The sequence below is a fragment of the Alexandromys fortis genome, unplaced genomic scaffold, assembly GCF_014885135.2.
Source record: "Alexandromys fortis isolate MF-2015 unplaced genomic scaffold, M_Fortis_MF-2015_v1.1 scaffold_91, whole genome shotgun sequence".
Taxonomy (NCBI): Eukaryota; Metazoa; Chordata; class Mammalia; order Rodentia; family Cricetidae; genus Alexandromys; species Alexandromys fortis.
Window position 1 is genome coordinate 6930448 of NW_026067968.1, and position 23278 is coordinate 6953725.

General features: G+C 43.5%; 1 protein-coding gene across 5 annotated transcripts in view; it reads right to left on the bottom strand.

Moving 5' to 3' along the window:
* Positions 1-17247, bottom strand: part of Ppp1r13b (protein phosphatase 1 regulatory subunit 13B) — a 77269-nt gene extending 60022 nt beyond the window's left edge. For 2 of the 5 annotated variants that reach the window (XM_050154659.1, XM_050154660.1), the window contains exon 1: positions 16060-17246. In XM_050154659.1, the coding sequence (XP_050010616.1) occupies positions 16060-16068 (9 nt within the window). In that variant the 5' untranslated portion in view covers positions 16069-17246. Of the gene's footprint in view, positions 1-15665; positions 15844-16059 lie in introns of those variants that run through there. The other 3 variants (XM_050154657.1, XM_050154661.1, XM_050154658.1) reach the window with 3 other exon arrangements.
* Positions 17248-23278: the final 6031 nt, after the last annotated feature.

Sequence of the window (23278 nt, forward strand, 5' to 3'; positions counted from 1 at the left end):
AGTTCTGAAGGATCTGGCACTCTTTTCTGGCCTCCAGTCATTACATGCCTGTTGTACACAGATATAATATATATATATATATAGATATATATATAGATATGTGCAAAATACTCATACACATAAAAATAATTTTTAAAAAGCTAAAGGCTGCTGGACAGTGGTGGTGCACACCTTAAAACTCAGTACTTGGGAGGCAGAGGCAGGTGGATCTCTATGAGTTTGAGGCCAGCCTGGTCAACAGAGTGAGTTCCAGGATGGCCAGGAATATACAGAGAAACCCTTCTCAGGGGAAAAAAAAAAAAAGGTTAAAGGCAACCCTGGACCACAAAGCCAAGACCCTAACTCCATGCTCCTCCCACAGCATTCTCTCAAACCATCCCTCTTTTAATTTCTATACCTAACAGTAACTCTGAGTACTAAAATAGTTGAACATTCCCCTGCCAGTCCTTTCTAGCCCCAGAAAAATCTTTTAAGATAGGCACAACTTGACACATCTCTCTAAGGTAAAACGAGTACTGTTGTTCTCCAAGGAGAACAGGGTGGGAGGACAGAGAGACAAAGAAGGGGAGGGTTCCTGTGTGCTGGCACACTCGGCTGAGCTCGGGTCTGCATCTGACCTATTAAACATGAAGACAGCTAAGATCATAGACTCTTAGTTCACACTTGATAACCAAGATCCTACACTTGGGAAAGCAACTGACCTAAGAAATTTGTCACCAATACCCATTTCTGCTGTCAAGGACCAAATAGTCAAGGAGCCTTCCACTCCAGCTGCCGTCTCCAACAATAACCTGTACTAGCACTGATCCACTGGTTTCCTGGGAGTCAGATCCAATGCTGAGCACTATTCACATAGAATGTTTCAGCCCTGTCAGAAGTCCAAGGTAAAAGATTTTCTTTTCTTTTCAATTAGCCAGCTGTGGTAGTACATGCTTATAATCCCAACACTCCAGAGGCTGAGGTAAAAGATCATGGATTTGAGGCCAACTTGAACTACATATTGAGACAATGTCTCGAAACAAAGGCTGGGGTTTAGCTCAGTGATAGAGTAGTTAACCTAGTATGTACAAGATCCTGTGTTAATCTCCAGATATACAAATAAGTATGTAAATGATCAATCAATAATGAAAAGCATATTAATTTTAAATGACAACAAATAATTTTTGAAAGTGACAAAGGAAATGAAATTCCTTTTAATTTACACTTCACAGCCAGTACATATTTTTTTTCATACCTTTTTTTTTGTACTACAGAAGATTTTTTGTATTTTAATAACAAGGGCACAGTAAGTAAAACGTTTAGTATTTAGCTAATGATACTCTTTGGGCATGCTACCATGGGAATACACACAACTATATTTTGTTTTAGCCTATGTATTTTTTCTCTATAGACCATGCCATAATTTATTGAGACAGGCACTATTACTTTGTTTTACGAATGAGAAATAGGTTCCAGAAGGTTATATAACTAGTAAAGGTCACATGACTAGAAGTGACATAGCCAGGTCTGGAACCAGGATTACCTGATTCTCAAGACTACATTCTCAAACACTCCTAACCAGCCATGCATGATTCTACTACAAAACTGAAAACACGTCAAGACAATAGTGTCTTAAGTACTAGTACCTACTTTGTGTGAGTACACAGTAAAATTGTGCACACCCTTTTTGGGGTTACTATATTCACCTTCCCTACTGGTCCATTCACACCCTTCTCCCCATGCCCTGTGAAACACTGGAAACACAAACCTATGTCTGGAAAATACAGATCCAACACCTAATCCAGAACTGCCTTGCATATAACCAGGGAGAGTTGACTGGCCTTCCTAGATCTCAGGACCAATGCAACTTAGCCTGAGACTCCCACCTCAAGAGAAGCCTCATCAGCAAATGTTCTTACACAGTTTTTTTTTTGTTTTGTTTTGATACAGAGTCTCACTGTAGTACTGGCTGTCCTGGAACTCACTCTGTAGACCAGGATTGCTTCAAACTCAGAGATTAGCCTGCCTCTGCCTCCCAAGTGTCAGAGTTAAAGGCATGCACCACCACCTCTCAGCAGAACAAATTCTTGAAATTAACAATTAGTTGTTACATTAAAAAAAGAGATACAGAAAATATCATTTTTCTACTCAATTTAGTCATAGAATGTAATTTCTTTTGGCTTTAACATTAAAAACATGAGTAGGGGGCTGGAGAGAAGGCTCAGCAATTAAGAGTATTTGCTGCTCTTACAGAAGACCTGAGTTCAATTCTCAGCACCCCTGTTGGGTAGCTCACTATCACCTGTAATTCCAATTCCAGGGTATTCAATGCTCTCTTTTAGACTCCACGAGCACCATAACACACCATTCTCACCCTGATATACACAAATAAATATTTTAAAAAGTAATTTTAAAATAAAACATGAGCAGCTTCTATTACTACTTTTTATATTTTTAAAGACAAGGTCTCACTTGTTGCTCTGGCTGGTAGACGATGGTGGCCTTGAACTCACAAAGATCCTCCTGCGTCTGCCTCCTGAGTACTAGGATTAAAGGTGTGCAGCACCACACTTAGCTGCTACTATATATATTATAATATATATACACATTAATTTATATATAACATATGAGTGTTTTGCCTGAGTATATGTGTTAGCATCAATGTGCATTCCCAGTGCCCAAAGAAGCCAAAAGAGGGCGTTAGATCCCCAGGAAATGGACTTCATCATTGAACTATCCAGACCCTATTGTTATTTTTAAATTTCCTAATCTCCCCTCCAAGTTAACTCACATAGGCATAGGTATCTATTACTGGCAATTCTCCAGAAGGACAGGAAACTAACTGGACCATAAGCTTTTCACTAATATCAAGGATATCTGAATTGTGTTCAATTCTACAGGCAAACACCCATATAAAAAGATTAAAATTCAGTCCTCAAGTTTGTTTTCTTTTCACTTCATGGCAAGGCCTGCAGTACAATAGGCAGGAAACACCAAAATGCACACAAAACAATCTGCTACTTTGTTTATAATATAAATTGGGTGCATTTTCAGGATCATTCTCTATTCATTTAGGAAAATTTTATTGAGCCAAACTTGGCCCTGAGCCAGATTCTAGACATATAAGGTCAATAAGGCTAGCCCAAGTCTTAGTTCCTCACTAAATCTGAGACCTAAGAAAACAGAACTATAACGCAAGCTGCCAAGGGCTGCAACATCCCATGGGAAGGAGGCCTGCTCCAGACTCAGGATCAGGAAGGACTTCCCAAAGGAAGCAACAAGTAGGCTGGGCAGGAAAGGAGTTAGTCGTGGACAGGAATGGGGAACTGGACAGGCAGTGCTCCAGTTGACAGAGAAGAGAGCAAACAGCAGCGTCAGGCAGCAAGGAGTCTGCCAAGATGGCCCTATTAGACACAGCAGTCTGACAAACTGACCAGACCAGCAGTCACACCATGACATGGTTATCCATTTTGCTTGTCTCACTCTGCACAATAATTCAGGGCCTCCTCTCCTGCCTTCCTGTTAAATGGTCACCCTTTTACACTCTGGTTTTATTTCTACCATTCTCTCATATTTGATTTACAAAGAATAGAAAATAAAACTCAAAGTAATTCAATGTGTTAGAACACTCTAATTGAGGAAAATTAGAACTAGGAAGTCTCCCCAGACACAGTAGGACTAATAAAGTATTTCAGAGAGAAAGAGTGGCTTAATTATAATAGTACTAACAATTAAAATGTTGATTAAATCATCCCTTCAAAATTTTCCTATACCTTAATTAGATCCTAAATCATTTAATCATTAATTATACTATAAGATATACTCAAATGTTGTAGCAAACAAGAAAATTAGTTATCCAAAGACACCAATTAAAAAGAATCCTTATAAAAGGTTAAGGTAACATTTTATTCACCTGTGAAAACTTGTCTTGTAAGTCCTTATCTAAAGCAATCTCCAAAGCAAAAATGTCTCTGAAATTAACCGACTCAAAACCATTAAGCATTTTGGAGCATGCCTGTAGCGCTTGTCATATGCCAGATCTTGTGGGTTTTTACACAGCAGCAGCTCACTTAATCCTCCACACACAAAACAAGGTTAGTACTGTGGTGTTCATTCTACAGATGAGGAAACTGACACAAGGAAATTAATTCACCCAAGACCACACTCCTAGGAAATGAGAGTCTTCCCCCAAATATGTGTACCCTCATTATTGCACTATCCTGACTACATCAAACCAGATACTAGCAATTGATATTATAATTTTATTATAGCAACTATAATAAAAGCCCTCCAGACCCAGCATGATTGTATATACCTTTAATCCCAGTACTCAGGAAACAGAGGCAGGTGGAGCTCTGTGAGTTCAAGGCTAGCCTAGTCTAGTCTAGTGCAAGTTCCAGGTCAGCCAAGGCTATATAAAGAGGCCCTGTCTTAAACAAACAAACAAACAAAAGCCTTCCCAGCAAACAAGGAATTCAGAGATAGGACTAGTAGCATTCTCTGTACAGTTAGGGCTTTGGCCCTTTACCTGAACCACAATCTGAAGCCACACTGACCTCTGATAGTCACTAACCACATATGTCCACTGGGAACTTAAAAAATGTGGTCAACCTGAATTGAGATGGGTTTTATGTATAAAAAATGTTCTGGAATTTGAGACTCAGCCTAAGAATGTAATATATCACTAATACTTTAATACTACATGTTGAAATGCTCTGGATATAATGGGTTAGTTACACTGAATCTTTTTAGTTTTCTGTTCAGTCCTGATTACTGTAAAATCATACTTGCAGCTTCATCATGTTCTACTGCACACAGTAATCTAAAACGCACCAGCGGTAGACATCACTGACAAAGTTTACTCTTTTCTGATGACTCAGGCATCATAAGGAGCTTTAACTATACCCTGTGTGATCTGTAATCATGCCTCAGGTACTAACAAGTCAGGGTGCCCCTTAGACCTCAGATTACAGTCTCCCAGCGTGCTGAAGCCATGTCATCGTACAACTTCCAGGCTGAGATGGACCCCTGCAAGTGTCTGTCTTCGGCTCCCTTGCTGCAGCACTCGAGCCTGAGAAGCTATGTAAACTGGAGTAGTGTGACACAAAAGAATGACGATCCTATGAGGGCTTAAGGGACTCTGACAACACATTGATGGAAGGCTCCTTTCTCCAACTCCAATCATACTAGCTTTAATTGGAAAACCCTCAGTTCAGCTTAAAAGCCCTTCAACAGTAGGTTTGGTTTGAAAACGTAAGGTTTTGTGAATGGGCAGTGGTGATACCTGTTCAACAATGAACACATTCACAGCCACTGAACTGACCAACAAATGGTAACATGTATTTTACTGCAATTACTATATATATATATATATATATATATATATATATATGAATGATCCTTTACCGGTTTCATGTTTCCCTCAGGATCCAATTGAATTTTTCTTTTTCGTGACAGAGTTTCTCTGCATTAACAGCCCTAGCTGTCTGGAACTAGCTCTGTAGAACAGGCTGGCCTCAAACTCACAGAGATGAGCCTGCCTCTGTTTCCCCAATACTGGGATTGAAGGCGTGTGCTGCCACTACCCAATCCCAATTCAAACTCTTATGCAAGCCAGGTGGTGTTGGTGTACACCTGCAATCCCAGCACTCAAGAGGCAGATCTCTGAGTTTGAGGCCAACCTGGTCTACAAATCATGTTCTAGGACAGTCAGGGCTATTACACAGAGAAACCTTGTCTTGAAAAACCAACCAACCAACCTACCAAACAAAACAACAACAACAACCAACAAAAAGACCTCTTATGCAGGTCATACTTCTCAAACAGCTCCACCTAGTTTTCTCAACCCCTCCTTGCCTTCCTCCTCTATCCTCATATTCCAGGTACTTTCCTTCATTACACATTTCAATCCTGATATTAGTCCTCTCTCTGACTTGTAATCTTTCTACCTGACAACCCTGCTCCATCATCTCCACCTTCTTTCCTTATCCTTGTAGAACTCCTCTGAACTTTCCATGCCAACATGAAAGGTTGCAGACTTGCAGAGATAGTTGTTGCCGCTTGAAGGCTTAAATCTTTCAAATGGCATTTTTGCTTACATCCTACAGGATGAGCTCACTTCAAGCAGGGCCAGACCCATCATATAATTAATACATCCCAAATGCTGTTGAGCTCATTCGGTAAACAAGAACTTACTGAACACCACTGGAGGCCCACAATATCCTCAGCACTAAGGACACTGCAATGGGAAAGGAAAACAGATCATGTCTTTCCTGGAGTGCTCAGAGATAAACACCACACAGGCGCCGTACTAAAGGACGCAAAAAGCACAGTGAGGGAGGGGCATTTCTTGCAGGGTGGTCTGGGAGGTACCATCTACCAGCTTCTATCAGAACCCTGGTGAAGTGCACTACTCTGAATCTGTGTTGTGTCTGACTAGCAGAAATACTAGACAAGGAAGACAAACTTTAATTTAACAAAAGGAAACTAAGCTCTCTCTGTCCTACAAATCAGGTAGATTTTACAATCTTGTTTTAGCTTCCCTCAGCACAAAGAGCAGACACATACTGTGAGTGGAATCTCAACTGTGTCCTATCTCCACAATGGTTCCTGGTTGCAGCAGAAAACATAAGAGCAAACGTTTACTAAGTGCTTATAATGAATATTGATACTAAAGAGGAGGAAGATAAGGCATAGAGGCATTACATAATCTATCCAAGGCCTCAGAAAAGTGAGTAGCAAAGCCAGAATCAGAAGCCACCGTGGCTCTGAAGTCTAGCTGATAACTACAATGCTGTGTGGCTTTATATTAGTATTTCTCCAAACAAAGTCTGAAGTAGAAGGAGTCAGCCAGTACACACACACACACACACACACACACACACCTCAAGTTCCAAACTAGCTTGAGATACCCTGTCTTTAAAAAAAAAGAAAAGAAAAAAAAAGGTGAACAGGACAATTAGGTACTTCAACACCAAGGTGAAAGAACCCCAGTCCAAGAATGATCTGGGAAACTTGGGATAGTCTCAAGAAACTGATCATGTAAACTAGGAAGTACAAGGCAAGGTATACAGTGCAGTAGAAATGCCCAGGTAGCAACTCTTCGTGCCAATACACAGCATGAAAAGCTATTTAATCTACAGGGAGAGACCTGTTTGCCTGATATGTTTATTTGACCTTCAGATTTAAGAGTAACATCTTTCTAGACTAACCAGCATCTCAAACAGCCAAAGCAAAACTCTCCCTCCTCACAGCGCTTTTACACTACTGCTTTGATTATTCTCTATCTTAAAGGAAAGACGAATCCAGCTGCTGAAGCAATAAGCCTGTTATCCTCAACTCCAGTCACTGTACTTCCTTCCTTTCTCACACACACTCACACAAGCACTCAGACTCGTATTCTTTTTTACTATTAACTGGAACTCTGGTCCTCAAGGCACGTCTGAATCAAATGGTCTCTTAACTGACCTTATTACTTTTTTCTCAAGGTACTTAAAAAAATGTCAATTATTACATTTTATTTATTTTTGAGGCAGTAGATGGGAGAGGGGTTGTGAGTGCCACAGAGCAACTTTGGAAGTCAAGTTTCAGAAGTTGGTTCTCCCCTTCAACCATGTGGGTCCTCGAGATCAAAGTCAGGTCTTCAGTCTTGGTGGCAAGTGCTTTACCCTCTGAGCCCTCTCATTTGGCTCTTTGTCTCTTTCTTTTTCTCTCTTTCTCCACACATCTATTACCCTCCACTGGCTCCAGATTTACTCCTCTATAGTTTCCCAGTCTGTTGACTAAGATCGAGTGTAGAATGTATCCTTCTACCACAGAAATCTGACTACACTGCTGCACTTACAAACTCTGCTCTCACAGGCACACACACCCACACACACTCACAATGAGATCTGACACTATGCACATCATTACTTCCTTCATTCAACAAATGTTCACTGAACACCAGTCAATCACTGGATTAGGCAGTGGCACAACAAAAAACAAAATGAAAGTTTCCCTGTTCTCCTCTCCTAAAAGGCAGAAATGGAACCACACACACAAATGTTTAGGGCTGCAACTGCACCCAGTACAACTTGGGCATCCTATCAAAAACCTGAACTCCAAAGTGCTCCAAAATCGAAAACTGGACATCAACATGAAGCCATAAGTGAAAAATTCCATGCCTGACTTGTGACAGATCTATCAAAGTACTGGTGCATTAAAAATATCAGATAGAATTACCGTCAGTCTATAGGAATGATGCATATGAAACATCAAATTTGTTAAACATGAGCCCAAGTCTTATACATATGGAAATATTCCAAAATCCAGGAGAATAAAAGTGAAATTTGAAACGCTGGTCAGAGTGTTTCAGATAAAAGAAACTGTAGTGTAAAAACACACCAGGTTAAATATTTGGAGAGCTGCCACATTGAGCCACCTTCTCATATCTAAAACCACTGAAATATCCATGTTAAAAGTGGTATATAAATTATATTTTGTCTCACCTATAAAAGAAAAACACCTGTACAACCAAGATGGCTTTGCAGGTTTCTATTGCTGTGATAAAGTGCCATAACCAAAATCAATTTAGGGAGGAAACGATTTATTGAGCTTATAGCTTAAAGTAAATCATGTAGGGAAGTCAAGGTAGGAACCTGAAGGCAGGAATTGAAACAGAAGATCATGGAGGAATACTGTTAACTGGCTTGCTCTCCATAGCTTGTTCAGAGCCTGCTATCTTATACAACTCAGGACTTCCTGCCCAGGGTTGGCACCATCCACAGAGGACTGGGCCCTACTACATCAATCATATATCGAGAAAATGCACTATTGACATGAAGCATATTTTAAACTGAGGTTCCTTCTTCCCAGACAATCCTAGCTTGTGTTGAGTTAATAAGGAACTAACCAGCACAGCAGGTAAAATCGCCCATTCTGTAAATCTGAGTACCTGAGAGTGATACCTGGAGGCCACAGAGCAAGTTCGGACAGCTGGAGCACTTACACAGAGAAACCCTGTTTCAAAAGAACCAACCAAACAAACAAACACTTCCTCTAAACATACCAACAAAACCAACAGCACCCTGCACTGAAGTGCACATTAATATTTCAGATGTCATTTATTAATTCTAACAAAACTATCTTCTCATTTTTCAGGTCTTTTATTGTTCTTCATGACATCACCATGCATTTTTATTTTATAAAATCTAGTAGAAGCAGCTTTTGCGTATCAATTAGTATGCACAACAGTGCCATAAAGCTATCTTTGCAGCAAAATAAAGCAAGGCAATCAAGCCAAGAAAGTGTCACAATAGAACCAGATTATACTAGTCCTTGAGTCCCAGAAGTAGAGTTTGTGAAATAACTATGGCAACAGCACTTCAAGGCACCCAAATCCCACCACACTTTGTTGAGAAACCATTCTCCATCTGGGCAAACACACACAAAGATCCATGTTGACAACCAGTTATGTAACTTTAACATAATATTCCAGTGATATTTTAAGCTCCTATCATGTTTAAAATCCATAGTAACTACAAAGCATGTATGTGGCCATCCACTGCAGGATGCTAGTAAAGAAGCGGACACAAACATAATGCAAGGCAGAGAAAACTATCATTTCTTATCAAGAAACTCTGCCTTAGGATTCTTAAACATTAAGCTCCATTTGACACAAGCATAAAAGAAAAAAAATCTTTTTGCCAAATTGCATTTACCAGCACCTCTGGCAACATACTTTGACCATGGCAAACTCCGCAGGAACTGGTAAAGACTAGGAGCAGAGGTGTCTGAGTCAGACCCTTTGTTGTTAGACCTTGCCTCACCACTTATTAGCCTGGAGAACTTGGCCACGTTTCCTCACCTCTTAAACCTCAGCTCTCCACAGACTTCGGCACAAAGCCTTCCACAATGCCTTAGCACACAAGGACAAACACCATTTGCCGAGAGCTTATTGCCACTAAACTGAATTGTAGCTGCAAAGCTTCTGAGCTGAAGCAGAGCCAGAAGGAAGAGTTCTCTACCTAACACTATTTTATGCTCAGAAAAATGGCATTGATGGTTTTGTTTGTTTTGTTTTTTGAGATAGAGTCTATGTAGCTTTGGAGCCTGTCCTGGCACTCGTTGGGATGGTCTTGAACTCACAGAGATACGCCTGCCTCTGTTTCCACAGTGCTGGGATTAAAGTCATGTACCACCACCACCTGGCACATTGGCGGCTTTTATATAAAACATTTTTGGATCACCCACTGAGGTGGTGTTTCTCATTTTAAGTATCTGTGAATAGTTCAAAAATACATTATTTTTAAGTCATCTTATTTGTATAATTCTATTTGAAAGGAACAAGAATTTTAAAAATCCTGTCCAGTCCTGAGTGCTATTTATTCATTAAAGTCAAGCTTATTGAGCAATCAACTAAATAATTAACAACAGCATCACACATCTGAGTTCACCCTTTCTGCCCCATTATACAGAGTTCCTTGACACTAGGTTATCAAGCAAGAGTTATGATGCCTTGGTCTTTGATGTGGCCAAAATGAATGTCACCTTCATGAAAGTTTCTGTTCTAAAGGAACTACCAGAACAACCACAAATACTTGGAAATTACCAAGTCCAAGTCATTTGACAGATGAGAAGCTGAGGTCACAAGCTATTAAGCCAAAAGGTCACATAACTACCAAGTGGGGAGTCAGAACCCAAGTCTCCAATATTTCTCATTCAGTGTTCTGCCACCTGGGCTACAGTGGATAGTTTACAAGGAAAAAGACTTACTCTGTATCTTAAAATAGTTCTACATAGTTAGGAAGAAAAAAAAAGTTGACTGAAAACTTGAAATGTTTAATGGGAGTGCTAAATATAACCACAAATAAACATAACCCATACCTTACAGTGAGCAAGCTGAAAGAGTTCCTAATAGCAAATTCAGTGGAACCAGCTAGTTAGAAGGGACAGTTCAGCAGAGGTAAGGAGCCCCAGGGTTAACATCACCACCAAAGCATCCTTCTCACAAAGCACACACTTCAAAGCTGCAACACTTCCTGTTAGCCTCCTTTTGGAAGGGAAAAAGCAGTTAGTCCCATTCCCTTGGTATATTCCATTCCTTTAAAAGCTTTACCAGCTCCCAAATGTCACTCTTTCAACAAATACGATTCCCATTTTCATCTGTGCCATGCTCTAAACAAGGCTTTTTTAGCTAAATATTCTTATTTCTATTCAAGTTGTGTAGGTATGGCCTAAATGTTATCAGGTCCAATTGGACCTTAGGGTATTCTTTAAATATCCCCTTTCCCTTAGGCAAACATTAAAAGGAGTTTTATGTGAATATTTGCCTGCATTCATGTCTGTGTACCGCATGTATGCTTGGTAATCACAGAGATCTGAAAAAGGTGTTAGATCTGAAACTGGAGTTACAATTGAGAGCTTCTACTTGGGTGCTGGGAATCAAATGTGGTCCTCTAGAGGAACAGCCAGTGCTTTTAACAGATACGCCATCTCTCCAGCTTCATACAAAACTTATTTGGGGGGTAAGGATAGGAAATGGGTTTCTTTTTTATTGAAAAGAAATTCATACAATATATTTTAATCATGTTTCCCCCTCTAATTCCTCTCATATCCTTCTCACCTCCATATCCACCAACTTTATTTTCTCCTTCAACAATAAAAGCACACAAGCATGCATGTGTGCACACACACTCACACCACACAAACACACAAAATCTCACAAAAATGAAAATCAAAACAATCAAGCAAAAGACCAGTAGGACCAAAAAAAAGAAAAAAAAAGAAAAAGAAAAAAGAAAAGTCCACAAAACACCATCGAGTTTGTTTTGTATTGGCTAACTACTAAGTGAGAGGTCTACCCTAAAGGGTGGTTGATATATTCCAGTGAGAGTCCACTGATTAAAAAAAAAAAAAAAAAAAAAACGATTTTTCCCTCTGCCAGTATATAGTATCAATTGCAGGTGGCTTCTTGGTTAGGGGTAGAACCCTATTGTTCACTTGCTCCTCTCAGTGCTGGAACCTGTCTGGTTTGTACTTATGCAGGCCTTATTGTCTGTTGCCAGTCTCTATGAGTTCATATGTGCATCAGTCAGTCCTGATGTGTCCAGAAAACGGGCAATCGTTGGTGTTATCCATCACCTCTGGTTCTTAGAATCTTTCTGCTTCCTCTTCTGCATAATTCCTGAGCCCTGAATTGAAGGGCTTGGTAAAAACATTCCATTTAGGACCAAGTGCTCTAGTATCTCTGTCTCTCTGTACACTGTTCAGCTGTGTGTTAATTCCCACCAATTATAAATAGAAGCTTCTCTGATGTGGGTTGACTGAGGTGCTGATCTATGGATATAGCAGTATGTCATTAGAAGTCATTATACTGTTGTTCTTTTAACAGAATAATAGTAGATTTCCCCCTGAACTGTGACCTATCTAGGCTCGGGTACTTAGCCAGTTAGCAGTATCAGGGAAGAGTTTCATCTCATGGAGTGGGTCTAGTGGGTGGTTACTCTGATAACATTTGCGCCACTGTTGCACTAGTATATCTCACAGGCTGATCACTGTTGTAGGTCTCAGAGATTGTAGCTAGGTGATACTGATGATTACCTTTCTCTTCCAGTAGCATGCAGAGTACCTTCCAGTGCCATACTTGCTTGTCAGTAGGAGTAAAGCTTCTAGTTACTTCTCCACGTTCTATGATGTAAGTATGTCTTCAGCAATCGGGCCTTACCATCAAACTTTACAGAGTAACCAATAGTCTTGGCTTTGGGGGGTTCCATGGGGTTCCTTTGGCCAACAATTAAATAAGACGTAGTCTGCTCCTGGCAAAGGAGGGTCTACTTGGTGGTATAAGATGTCTAGTTGGTGCACTGTCTCCCCTATTATTTGGTGACTCCATCCAGAGTCCTTTCATATATGTCTGTATTTTAGGAAGCGTCTAGAGTAGTAGTTACATATGGTTTTTCAAATGGCCTTTAGTGTTAGTGGTAACTCTCTATATCCCCTCCTTTACCCTTTTCTGCCTTCCCCCTCCCTACTTAATCCTTCTCTTCTAGTTTCCCCCTTTGTCCCTCCATAATACTATACTCTATTTCCCCTTCTTTAGGAGATCCTTCCCTCCCTCCCTAGGTACCCAATTTGTGTGGAATGTAACATACATACTGAAAGATTAGAGTTAACATCCAGATATAACAGATATTTGTCTTTTAGGACCTGGGTTATGTCTTTCAGTACAATTTTTTTTCTAGCTCCATCCATTTACCTGCAAATTTCAGAATATCATTTTTCTTAACTGCTTAGTAATAGTCCACTCTGTTAATTTTCATTATCCATTTATCAGTTGATGGACATCTGGGCTGTTTCCAATTTCTGGCTATTATGAATAGAGCAGCAATGAACACAGATGAGTAAATATCTCTGTAGTAGGATGTAGAGTCCTTTGGGAATATTAGGCAAAACATTTTTGTATTTTTCAGTTTTTCAAGACAGGGTTTATCTGTGTAACAGTCTTTGCTGTTCTGGAACTCACTAAGTAGACCAGGCTGGCCTCAAACTCACAGAAATCACGTCTCTGCTTCTACCTTCCAAGTGCTGTGGTTAAAGGTTTGGGTTTATGTAACAAGCAGACAGATGACTTTTACAAAGACTTGTCAGATGAGAACTTTTGGCCAGATACTCTCATTAGCTTTCAGCAGCTGAGAGCCTGTGCAGTGTTAAACCATCTGATCAGTTACCACAGACCAACACTGCATACTCACCAGTAAGTTTCAAATCTGCATTGGCCAATCTGGTAACCACCATCTTTCTACATGGGACAGTAAACACTTGAAATGTGCTGGTCCACCCAAAGTGTGCTGTGAATGTGTACTTTCAAGGGATTCACACAAAGTTCGGTTAAAAAGGAAACAGCCACTTGGAAGCCAAAGGCAGGCGGACCTTTTGAGTTAGAAACCAACCTGATCTACAGAGGACAGCCAGGGCTACACGTCACCGGCCTTAACTAGAATATTTTAAATTGCATTTAATCCTAGTGTGTATTACATTTTATCTAACAGTCCTGCTTCTTTGTACAACTACAAAATAAGAACCAATATTTATTTGATGATTCGCCATGATGATAGACACCAAATATACACTAAAACCAGAAAAATCACATTCCCACTTCGATACATAGCGTAAGACACCATCAAGAAAAAAAGGTATGTTCTTAAAAGTTCTATTGAAGTCACAAGCCTTTTCACCTGTGTCAAAGGAAGGACTCAACCAAACAAGTAATATTTTAGACATAAAGAAGGAAATATAAAAAAGGATTAATAAAATGCCATCTGTTTCTCAAAGTATCTTAAAACAAAAGCCATGTTAAATTAATAAAAGATCTGCCTTAAAAAACATTATTTGAGTTTTTAAAATAAATATCCCAATCCCCAGGCTAAACAAACTTCTTAAAAATAAAATCTGCTCCCATAGCCTGGAAACTCCAATCACCCGGACAGAAGTAAAAATGTCTAAGCTAACATATGGAAAAAGCAGTCCAGGCTTCCTAACAGGGCATTTATAATTAAATACCACACAATGATAAAACCTGCCAAATATTTAATAATCTTCAGTATTATTACAGTGTAAATAAATGCACTATCACCATAACTACCAAGTCTTAGCTAAAACTGCTTTCAAAATTCCAAAATACCAGAATACCTTCTCAACATCCAGCCAGTAAGAAAAAGGAGGAAATAAATGCTCAAGCATATTTTGAAAAGATTAAAATTAGAAGTTGAAAACTCATAGCCTTATTAAAAATATGGCATGGCATTCTGCTTAACACTTTTGAAAAACATCCCTGTTGATCTTCAGGATCACACTTCAAATATTGACAGGTTTTTTTTTAACCCCTATTTTAGAGATAATTTGAGGCTCAGACCTCAACTCTTCCAAGGTCACATTGCTGAAAAGGTACCAGAACAAGTATTTGACCCCAGGTCTTCTGATGTTCATTTAATGCTCTTTCCATCACAAGACAATCGTTTAAAAACATGTTCAGAACTAAACAAGCCTCACACAAAGGATTGAAGGATCAAGAAGGTCAATCTTAAAACTCCACAAACACCAGGGGTTGGAATCAGTTCAAAAAGGGAAGAATAGGCTATTAAGAAACAGGAAATTATTTGAAAGGGGGAGACATAAGTTAATGAGCTTGGGCGCAGCACAGCAGAACGACAGTCAGTATTCGAGTAAACAGGCATAGACTATACTCTTCCTCTGAAACGTGATCTTTCACGGAGACTTAAACTTTTTTATTTTTTAAATCTGGGAATATATAAACTCAGTGGCAGTGCACCGGCCTAGCCATTTAAAGCTCAGGTTTGATCCCCAGCACTTCGAAAACAAACGAGCAACAATCTTTATGTCTGAGAATTTTACTCAAAAGACACTCAAAAAAAACAATACGTCCAACTGGGTACAACCCATCTCACGTTTGCTTCATTAATCACGACGAATATTTCAGAAAAAGCCTATTCAAAAAAAAAAAATAAGAATTCAGCATCCAGCACCGCTTGGATAGCAGGTAAAGGAAAAGGCAGGGAGGGTGGCAACCCCAAAGCGTCTTCCTGGCCAAAGCATCCTTGAGAACAGGACAAAGGCTACGGCAACACACAACCGGCTCAACCTTCAGGTCACAGGGACATCACTCCAGGTAGAGCAAATGTACCCACGGGGGAGCCTCGGCGAAGGGATTCCTAAGATGGCTCTCTGAATTCGCGCAAGGCGTGTGTTCCAACCGGTGCAAGGGAAACGTGGGTTCCGAGCGTGGGAACATCGTACCCGGGTGCCATCGCCGAGGACTCCCACGGCGCCAAGAGGAAATCGAGGCACGGGTCGCTCGCCGGGAGGGGCCAAACACACCGCAGCCCCGCGCAGCCTGCAGCTCTGCGGAGGCCGCGTACCGGGTCCCGCGACCCCGCCCACGCCCGCCCTCCCGCTCGCTGACAGCCGCCGCCCCCACCTGCCCCTCGGCCTGCCCGCCCTGCGCGCCCGCCCGTCGCTTCCTCTCTGCCCAGCCCGCCTCGCGCAGGGGCCGGGGAACGCGGCACCGCCGCCCGCACCCACCGGCATCATCGCGCCGCCGTCCGCCGCACCCTCGCCGCCTGACAGGACGCCGCTCCGGCCGCCTAACAGGCCGCGCACTCGCTGCGGCGCCCTGCGGCCCGGCTGTGGCGAGGCGGCGGCTGCGGAGAGCCGCGCAGCCCTTGCCCGTCCTGTCGCACCGCCCCGCGTGCCGCGTCGCCGTCCCTCAGCCGCCGCCGCCGCCTCTGCTGAAGCCGGCCGCCTTCCGCCACCCGCTCGGCTCACCCTGCGGGCTGCGTAGGCCCCGCCCCGCGCGTCGCCCCCCTCCGCCTACGCCACCTCTGATTGGTCCGATGGGGGGGCCGAGTGAGGGGGCGGGGCGTCTCCGTAGCGGCCAGGTGAGAGCGCGCTCGTGCGCGTCCGCGCTCTAGGCGGCGGGGGAGGGGCGCGCGCTGCGGACGCCGGCCCCGCCCCCTCTCCTGCGAGCCGGCCAAGTGGGTGTTGGGGCGCTGAGGGATTCCCGGTCTCCGAGTCTGCAAGACTTCGGCTCAGGGTCACCTCGAACGAATAGAAAGGGAAGGGCAGAAAGGGAAGAGCAGGCAGGGGTCCCACAGAGTCGCGATCGACGGGGACTCACACCTCAGATCCGGAGGCCAGCAACGAGTTGGCCGCTGACCTCTGACCGTAACGTGCCCCCGGGGTGTCCTGCAGGGCGTAAGGCTTGCAGACCGGAGCCTGTGAGGCCGGCGCAGGGTGCTTCCTCTACATTACCAGACTGCATGCCGCTCAGTGCCATGGGCCCCAGGGACCTGGGTCTCCGCCCCGCGTCCGCGTCCACCGCAACCTGTGCCACTTCGGCCTTCCTGGACCCAACACACAGGTCTCGGCTTTAGCCCTTCACACGAGCCATCCCGCGCCTAAAGGGTCCGTACCCACCTGCGTCAGTATCCTTGGAGATCCCTCTGGCATGTCCCAGGGCAGGGTACAGTCTGTCTCTTCAGGATCCAGGTCTGTCCTTAGAACTCTGTTTCCCGGGTCACTTTTGCCTCCAGCCTGGAAGCCCGAGTGACAGAGCCCAGAGCAGACCCTCAGCAGAGGCTGCCTGGTCGGCAGGCACCCTTTCTGAGCGCTCCACTTGGTGCCATTCGCCTGAACCCTGACAGATGAGACACAGCGGCTGATGAACTGCACTGGACTTAAACTTCCATGAGCTTCCAGAAACATGAAGACCCGTGGGTGACCCCAAACACAGAAGGGGTAGATCACCTTTGGAAGTACCCAGCCCCTAAAGAGGGCAGCAGATGCTGATCAGGGGCAGTTTGTAGCCTCTCTGGTTCTCTGAGTGGCAGAAGGCTGCTAAGTGGGGGCAAAGAGAGGGAGGAGGCCAGAATTACACCAGCCCCCTCATGGGCAGACACGCCTGTGCTTAAGAGGCCACGGGGGTTAGTGATTGAGAGCGTGGACTTTCCAGTTGAACAGACTTGGTTCCACATCACTGCTGACACACCCTCCCTGGGTGATCTTAGGCAAGCACATCTCTGTCATAGGATATGGTAGGATAATAATAGTACCTCTCTGGGGGAGCCCAGGGCTGATGTATGGAATGCTTCTAGCAGTTTGTGGCCTGTGCCAGTTGCCCTGTGAATTCTGTAGTTATGTTATCGCTAGCAAGCAGGTTTAGTATATAAATGTCCCTAGGGTTTTAAGACTTAATTCAAGTGAACCATGAATGACCAGTGACACATCCTTTGTGGGAGCAGGGTTTTAAAAGAAGAGGAAGTTTTGGAAAAGAGTGATTCTAGATTAGATGTCAAGAGTCCTGGGCCCCAATTCCAGCTCCGCTCTGCTTCCTGTAAGGTCTCGGGCAACTTGACCACTTCTCTGTGCCTTGCATTCCCCATCTGAAGCAGAAGTGGGGTCCAATTCTGTCATCTCTGGGGCCTTACAGTCCTGACATGCTAGTGTCATGAGTTGTGAAGAGACAGATGTTGACTCACTTATGCCCAACAAAAGACAGGCCAGAGAGAAATGTCACTCACTCTCCTAAGAGGACCTTGACCACAAGGTCTTACTTTTTAAAAAATGTATTTTGGGGACTGGAGATATATGGTCCATTGGCCAAGAGTACTAGCTGTCTTTCCAGAGGACCCAGATTTGATCTCCAGCACCCACATGGTGGCCCACAACTGTCTGTATCTCAGTTCCATGGAATTAACATACTCTTCAGGTGGGCACACACATGTGGTACACAGAAATGTATACAAGCATCATATACATAAAATAAAAACAAATCTATGTTTTATTTTATTTGTGTACATGCTCTGTGTATATTTATACATACATGCATTTGAAGGCTTCAGAGTCTGGCTATGAGCTGCCTAACGAGTGCTGGAACTTTCTTCATCTTCTGGAAAAGCAGCAAGTACTCTTAACTTCTCCACCATCTCTCAAGCCCCTCACTCTTATCGGTTGGACTTGTGGGCACAGATTAGCCTCTGCCTGACCCTGCAGCAATGCCCCCTGCATCTTCCAGTATCACCTCCAGGCAGTTTTTACCAAGCCAGGCTGGCCAGTAGCTCTTCTCCATCCCACAGGTATCAGGCATCAGGCCCCGTCTCCTTGTACCTCAACAAAGACATTGAAATTGGCCACCCAGGCTTTAACGTCCCCCAAGTCTCAACCATTTCCAACTGCTCCTGGAACACAGACGTACAAATTCACCACAAAACCCTCAGTATCTCCCGTCATCTAAGCCAGAGTTCATCAGACACTTACCAGAATAGCATTGATGGTTGAATGCAGGCAATAGGGTTATATAAGATGTTCATATTGTTCAAAGATGCATCCTAGAATATGTGAGAGACCTAGACTACAGTTGGCTTCAGAGGGAAAGGACCAGGCAGTGAGGAGCAGACGAGATGTAGCCAGTAAATTCTCTGTAATCTGGGTGATGAGTCTGTGGGGCTTGTTGCACTTCTCTCTTTGTGGATTTTGAGTATTGTATTTTAAAAGTGATTACCTATCCTTCAAAGCCCTTGAAGAAAAGCAGCATATACTCACACTTGCATACTGAATTTTTGGGAGGGTTCCATAGAGGACGAATACAGAACACCTGCAGGTAGGGACCAGAACTGGGTGCACCAAGGACAGATGGAAGTCAGATAAGACTTTGCACTATTAGGCTTTGTTTTGTTGTTTGTTTTTAATAAATCTCATTTTCAGAACACTTTTAGAGTTGAAGAATATTAACACCCCCTTTCCAGCTGCTCCTCCACTTATTGGGCTAGCATGTCCACATGGAGAATGTCATTTGTGGAAGATGGAGCTGGTATACCTGTAAGCTGTCATCTTAGCAGCCATCCACAGAACACGAGCCATTTCCCACGGTGACCACACAGCTGACAGGGAGTTACGGCTTTCCTGCTGTCCAGCGTCACCACAGTGTATTGGACTGGACACTCCCAGTCCACAGAAAGACCCAACTTCAAAATGTGAACTACGGTTTCGACGGAAGTCACATCCGCTTTGCAACCCCATCAAGTAAAACATTCTTCAGTGGAACCGCTATAAGGTGTGGTCCTCTGAATACTCTTCCTGCTCAATTTCCTCTGATTATCATTATTATTCCTGTGTGTGGTGTGTGTGTGTGTGTGTACATGTTTGTGTGTGTCCAGAAGGTATGCACGCATGTGCAGCCCAGCGGTTGAGGCTGGGTATTAGTCTCAATTGATCTCCATCTTATGGTTTATAATTATTTTTAAATTTTATTTTATGCGCATGGGTGTTTGCTTGCATATATGTCTGTACATCACATGTGTGCCTGTGGAGCCAGAAGACAGCAGGCGACTCCCTGGTACTGGAGTTTCAGATGCTTGTGAGCCATCATTATTGACCCCAGGTCCTCTGCAAAAACAGCCAGTCTTCTACCTTATCTTTTGAGACAAGACCTCTCACTGAATCTGGAGCTCATTGATTATGATCGACTAGCCGGCCATCAAGGATCTACCTGTTTTCCCCACACTGGAATTGCAGGTGTGTGGGGCTGTGCCAGTTTTTTACATGGGTGCTGGGATCTGTCAGGTCCTGGTGTTTACAGGGTGTGGTAGTTTGAATGTAATTGGCCCCCATAATCTCATAAGGAGTGGCACTATTAGGAGGTGTGGTCTTATTGGAGTAGGTATGTCACTGTGGAGGTGGGCTTTGAGGTCTAATATATGATCAAGCCACACCCAGTGAGACAAACCATTTCTTTTTCTTTTCTTTTTTTCTTTCTTTCTTTCTTTTTTTTTTTTTTTTTTTTGCATTCTTCAGCTGACAGCGACAAAGATGGTTTTATTGCACACAAGTTACAATTGGCCACAAGTAAGGACAGAACTAGTCCAGAACACCATAGGTCCAGGGCAAAGGGCCAGCGGGGCTGTTGTCATGACAGCAGGTGGTCTCTCAGTGGTCTCTGCGAGCAGGTGGTAAGGTCGCGGGTCCAGAGACTTCTTCCGACTGCAGCTCAGTCCAACTTGTACCAGTGTCCCGGCCTCCAGCGTCCCTTACTTCTGCTCTTTCGGCCTTCGTGGGTGGACAGGCGAGTTTACTTGGACCTCTGCCTCATCTGTCTTCTCTTGTGCTTCAGCCTGCGCATTCTCTTCTTCCTCCACTTCGCTCTCATGGCGCAGGGGTGTCAAGGAAGATGGCGCTAAGGCCGAGAGGAGGCAAACCATTTCCTGTTGCCTTCTGATCAAGATGTAGGCAGCACTGTGTTCGCCTGCACATTGCCATACTCCCAGCCACCAGGCTGCCTGCCGTGATGATAATGGACTAAACCTCAGAGACTGTAAGCCACCACTCCAATTAAATGTTTTCCTTCGTAAGAGTTGCCATGGTCATGGTGCCTCTTCACAGCAATGGAGACCCTAACTAAGACACAGGGCAAGCACTTCATCCACTGAGCCATTTCCCAGCCCCTCTTCTACTTATTAACACCTAATTAACTGTGGCACATGAGCTACTACTGATGAACCCATGTTACACCACCGTTAATTTACAGGGTTTTCTGTGGAGCCCTGGCTGTCCTGGATCTCCCTCTGTAGACTGACTGGCCTCAAACTCAGAGTTCGCACACAGAGATCTCGCATGCCTCTGCTTCCCGAGTATTTGGATTCAAGGTGTGCACCGCCGCCTCCGTACCCAGGTTTCTAGTTTTCCCTAATGCACTTTGTGTTTAGTCAGCATGTTCTTTAGGTGCCTCTTGGTTGTGACAGTTTCTCAGAATTTCCCTTGTTTTTTTATGACTTCAGTGGTTTTGGGAAGCTCTGGTCAAGTGTCCTGTCCTGGTATGCTTTCTGCTACTGCGATAAACACCATGACCAAAAGCGTCTTGAGAAAAAAAGGGCCATTCCCCCTTAAAACGTGTAGTCCATCATTAAGTGGAGTCAAATCAGAAGCTCGAGCAGGAACACGGAGGCAGGAGCTGAAGCAGAGACCATGGAGGAGCACTGTGTACTGGCCTGCTCCCTAAGGCTGGCTCAGCTTTCTTATACAACCTAGGACCACCTGCCTAGCATAGGGACCATGCGCAGTGGGCTGGCCCCTCCCACATTAATTATTAATCAAGAAAATGTCCGCAGGTCAGTCTCACGGTGGTATTTTCTCATTTGGGGTTTGTTCTCCCCAGATGACCCTAGCTTGTATCAAGTTAACAAAAAACTAACCCACACACATGTTCTATAGAAGGTTCCTTGTTAAGATGGAGATGCTTTGGCCAGGTGGTGGTGGCACATACCTTTAATCCCAGCACTCAGGAGGCAGAGGCAGGTGAATCTCTGTGAGTTCGAGGCCAGCCTGGTCTACAAGAGCTAGTTTCAGGACAGGCTTCAAAGCTACAGACAAACCCTGTCTCGGAAAAAAACAAACAAACAAAAAAACCACCCAAGATGGAGATGCTTTTCTTTTCTCACACTTAGGCTGAAGTCAGGGGTTTACTCCAAAGGAAGATCCCAGAGCGGATGACACTCACATCACATCATAGCAGGACAAGCACTGTCACCAAAAATTACCCTCCATTGTGCTGTTACCTATTGGTTGCTATTACATTTTGTTTGAATATTAAGGCCAATAAATACATTTTGTTTGGTTGTTGAGTCAACTATATATTAAAATAAATATCTAAAAAATTAAGACATGTATAGTTTACTGTGGTTACCATGGAAAAATACCATATACAGGGTAGAGTAGCTTGGGCAACAGAAGCAGAAATAGTTTTAGAGGCTGGAAGTCCAAGATCAAATTTAAAAGATGAAAGCCAAGGTAGGGTGGTTTCTCCCCTGCAGTCTGCAGACAGCTGACACTTGCTGCCTCCGCTACAGTGTTCACCTCTCTGTTACCCCTGTTTTTATAGGATGTCAGTTATAATTGGGTTAAGGCCCAGTCACAGAACCTCATTTAACAATAATTTCCTCCCAAAGGTTCTGTCTACAGTGACGGTCATGTTCTGAGGTTCATTAAGGTTAGAAGCTCCATATCTGGACTTGGGATCAGGCATGATTAAACCCATTAGACCTTTCAAAACACAACTTTAATTTACCTCTTCATGTTCATCTCTCAAGCCCCCAGCAGCCCTCACCTAGCTATCCCAAGTCCTAACCCTTCCCTTTCCTAAGGAGATAGGCCTATGTTCATCTGCCTCCCTATGTGTGGATAGCATGGGCCATGTCTCCATTCTGTTCATATTTTAACCCCCTTCCTTTGCACTTTCCCCAGATATTCCAGGGACAAAGCTCACTGATATCTCCCAGACTGCTAACCCCAATATCACCCATCATAACCTGCCACCGTAGACCTGTTAATGTCTCCGCCTCTTCTAGGGGCCAGCAAGCAATTCAAATGACAAATTTGTTATGTGTTAGGCCCAAGTGTCCTAAACTCAAACAAGATAGATGAGGTCCCTGTCCTCACAGAGTTTGTGCTCCTGTCAGGGGAGAAGATGTTAAATGCTGCAAGTGTACTTTAAAATTATAAAACCTGAACATAGCAGACAACGAGGACTACTGAGAACTCAAGAACAATGGCAATGGGTTTTTGATCCTACTGCACATACTGGCTTTGTGGGAGCCTAGACAGTTTGGATGCTCACCTTACTAGACCTGGATGGAGGAGGGTGGTCCTTGGACTTCCCACAGGGTAGGGAACCCTGATTGCTCTTTGGGCTGACGAGGGAGGGAGACTTGACCGGGGGAGAGGGAGGGAAATGGGAGGCGGCGGTGGGAAA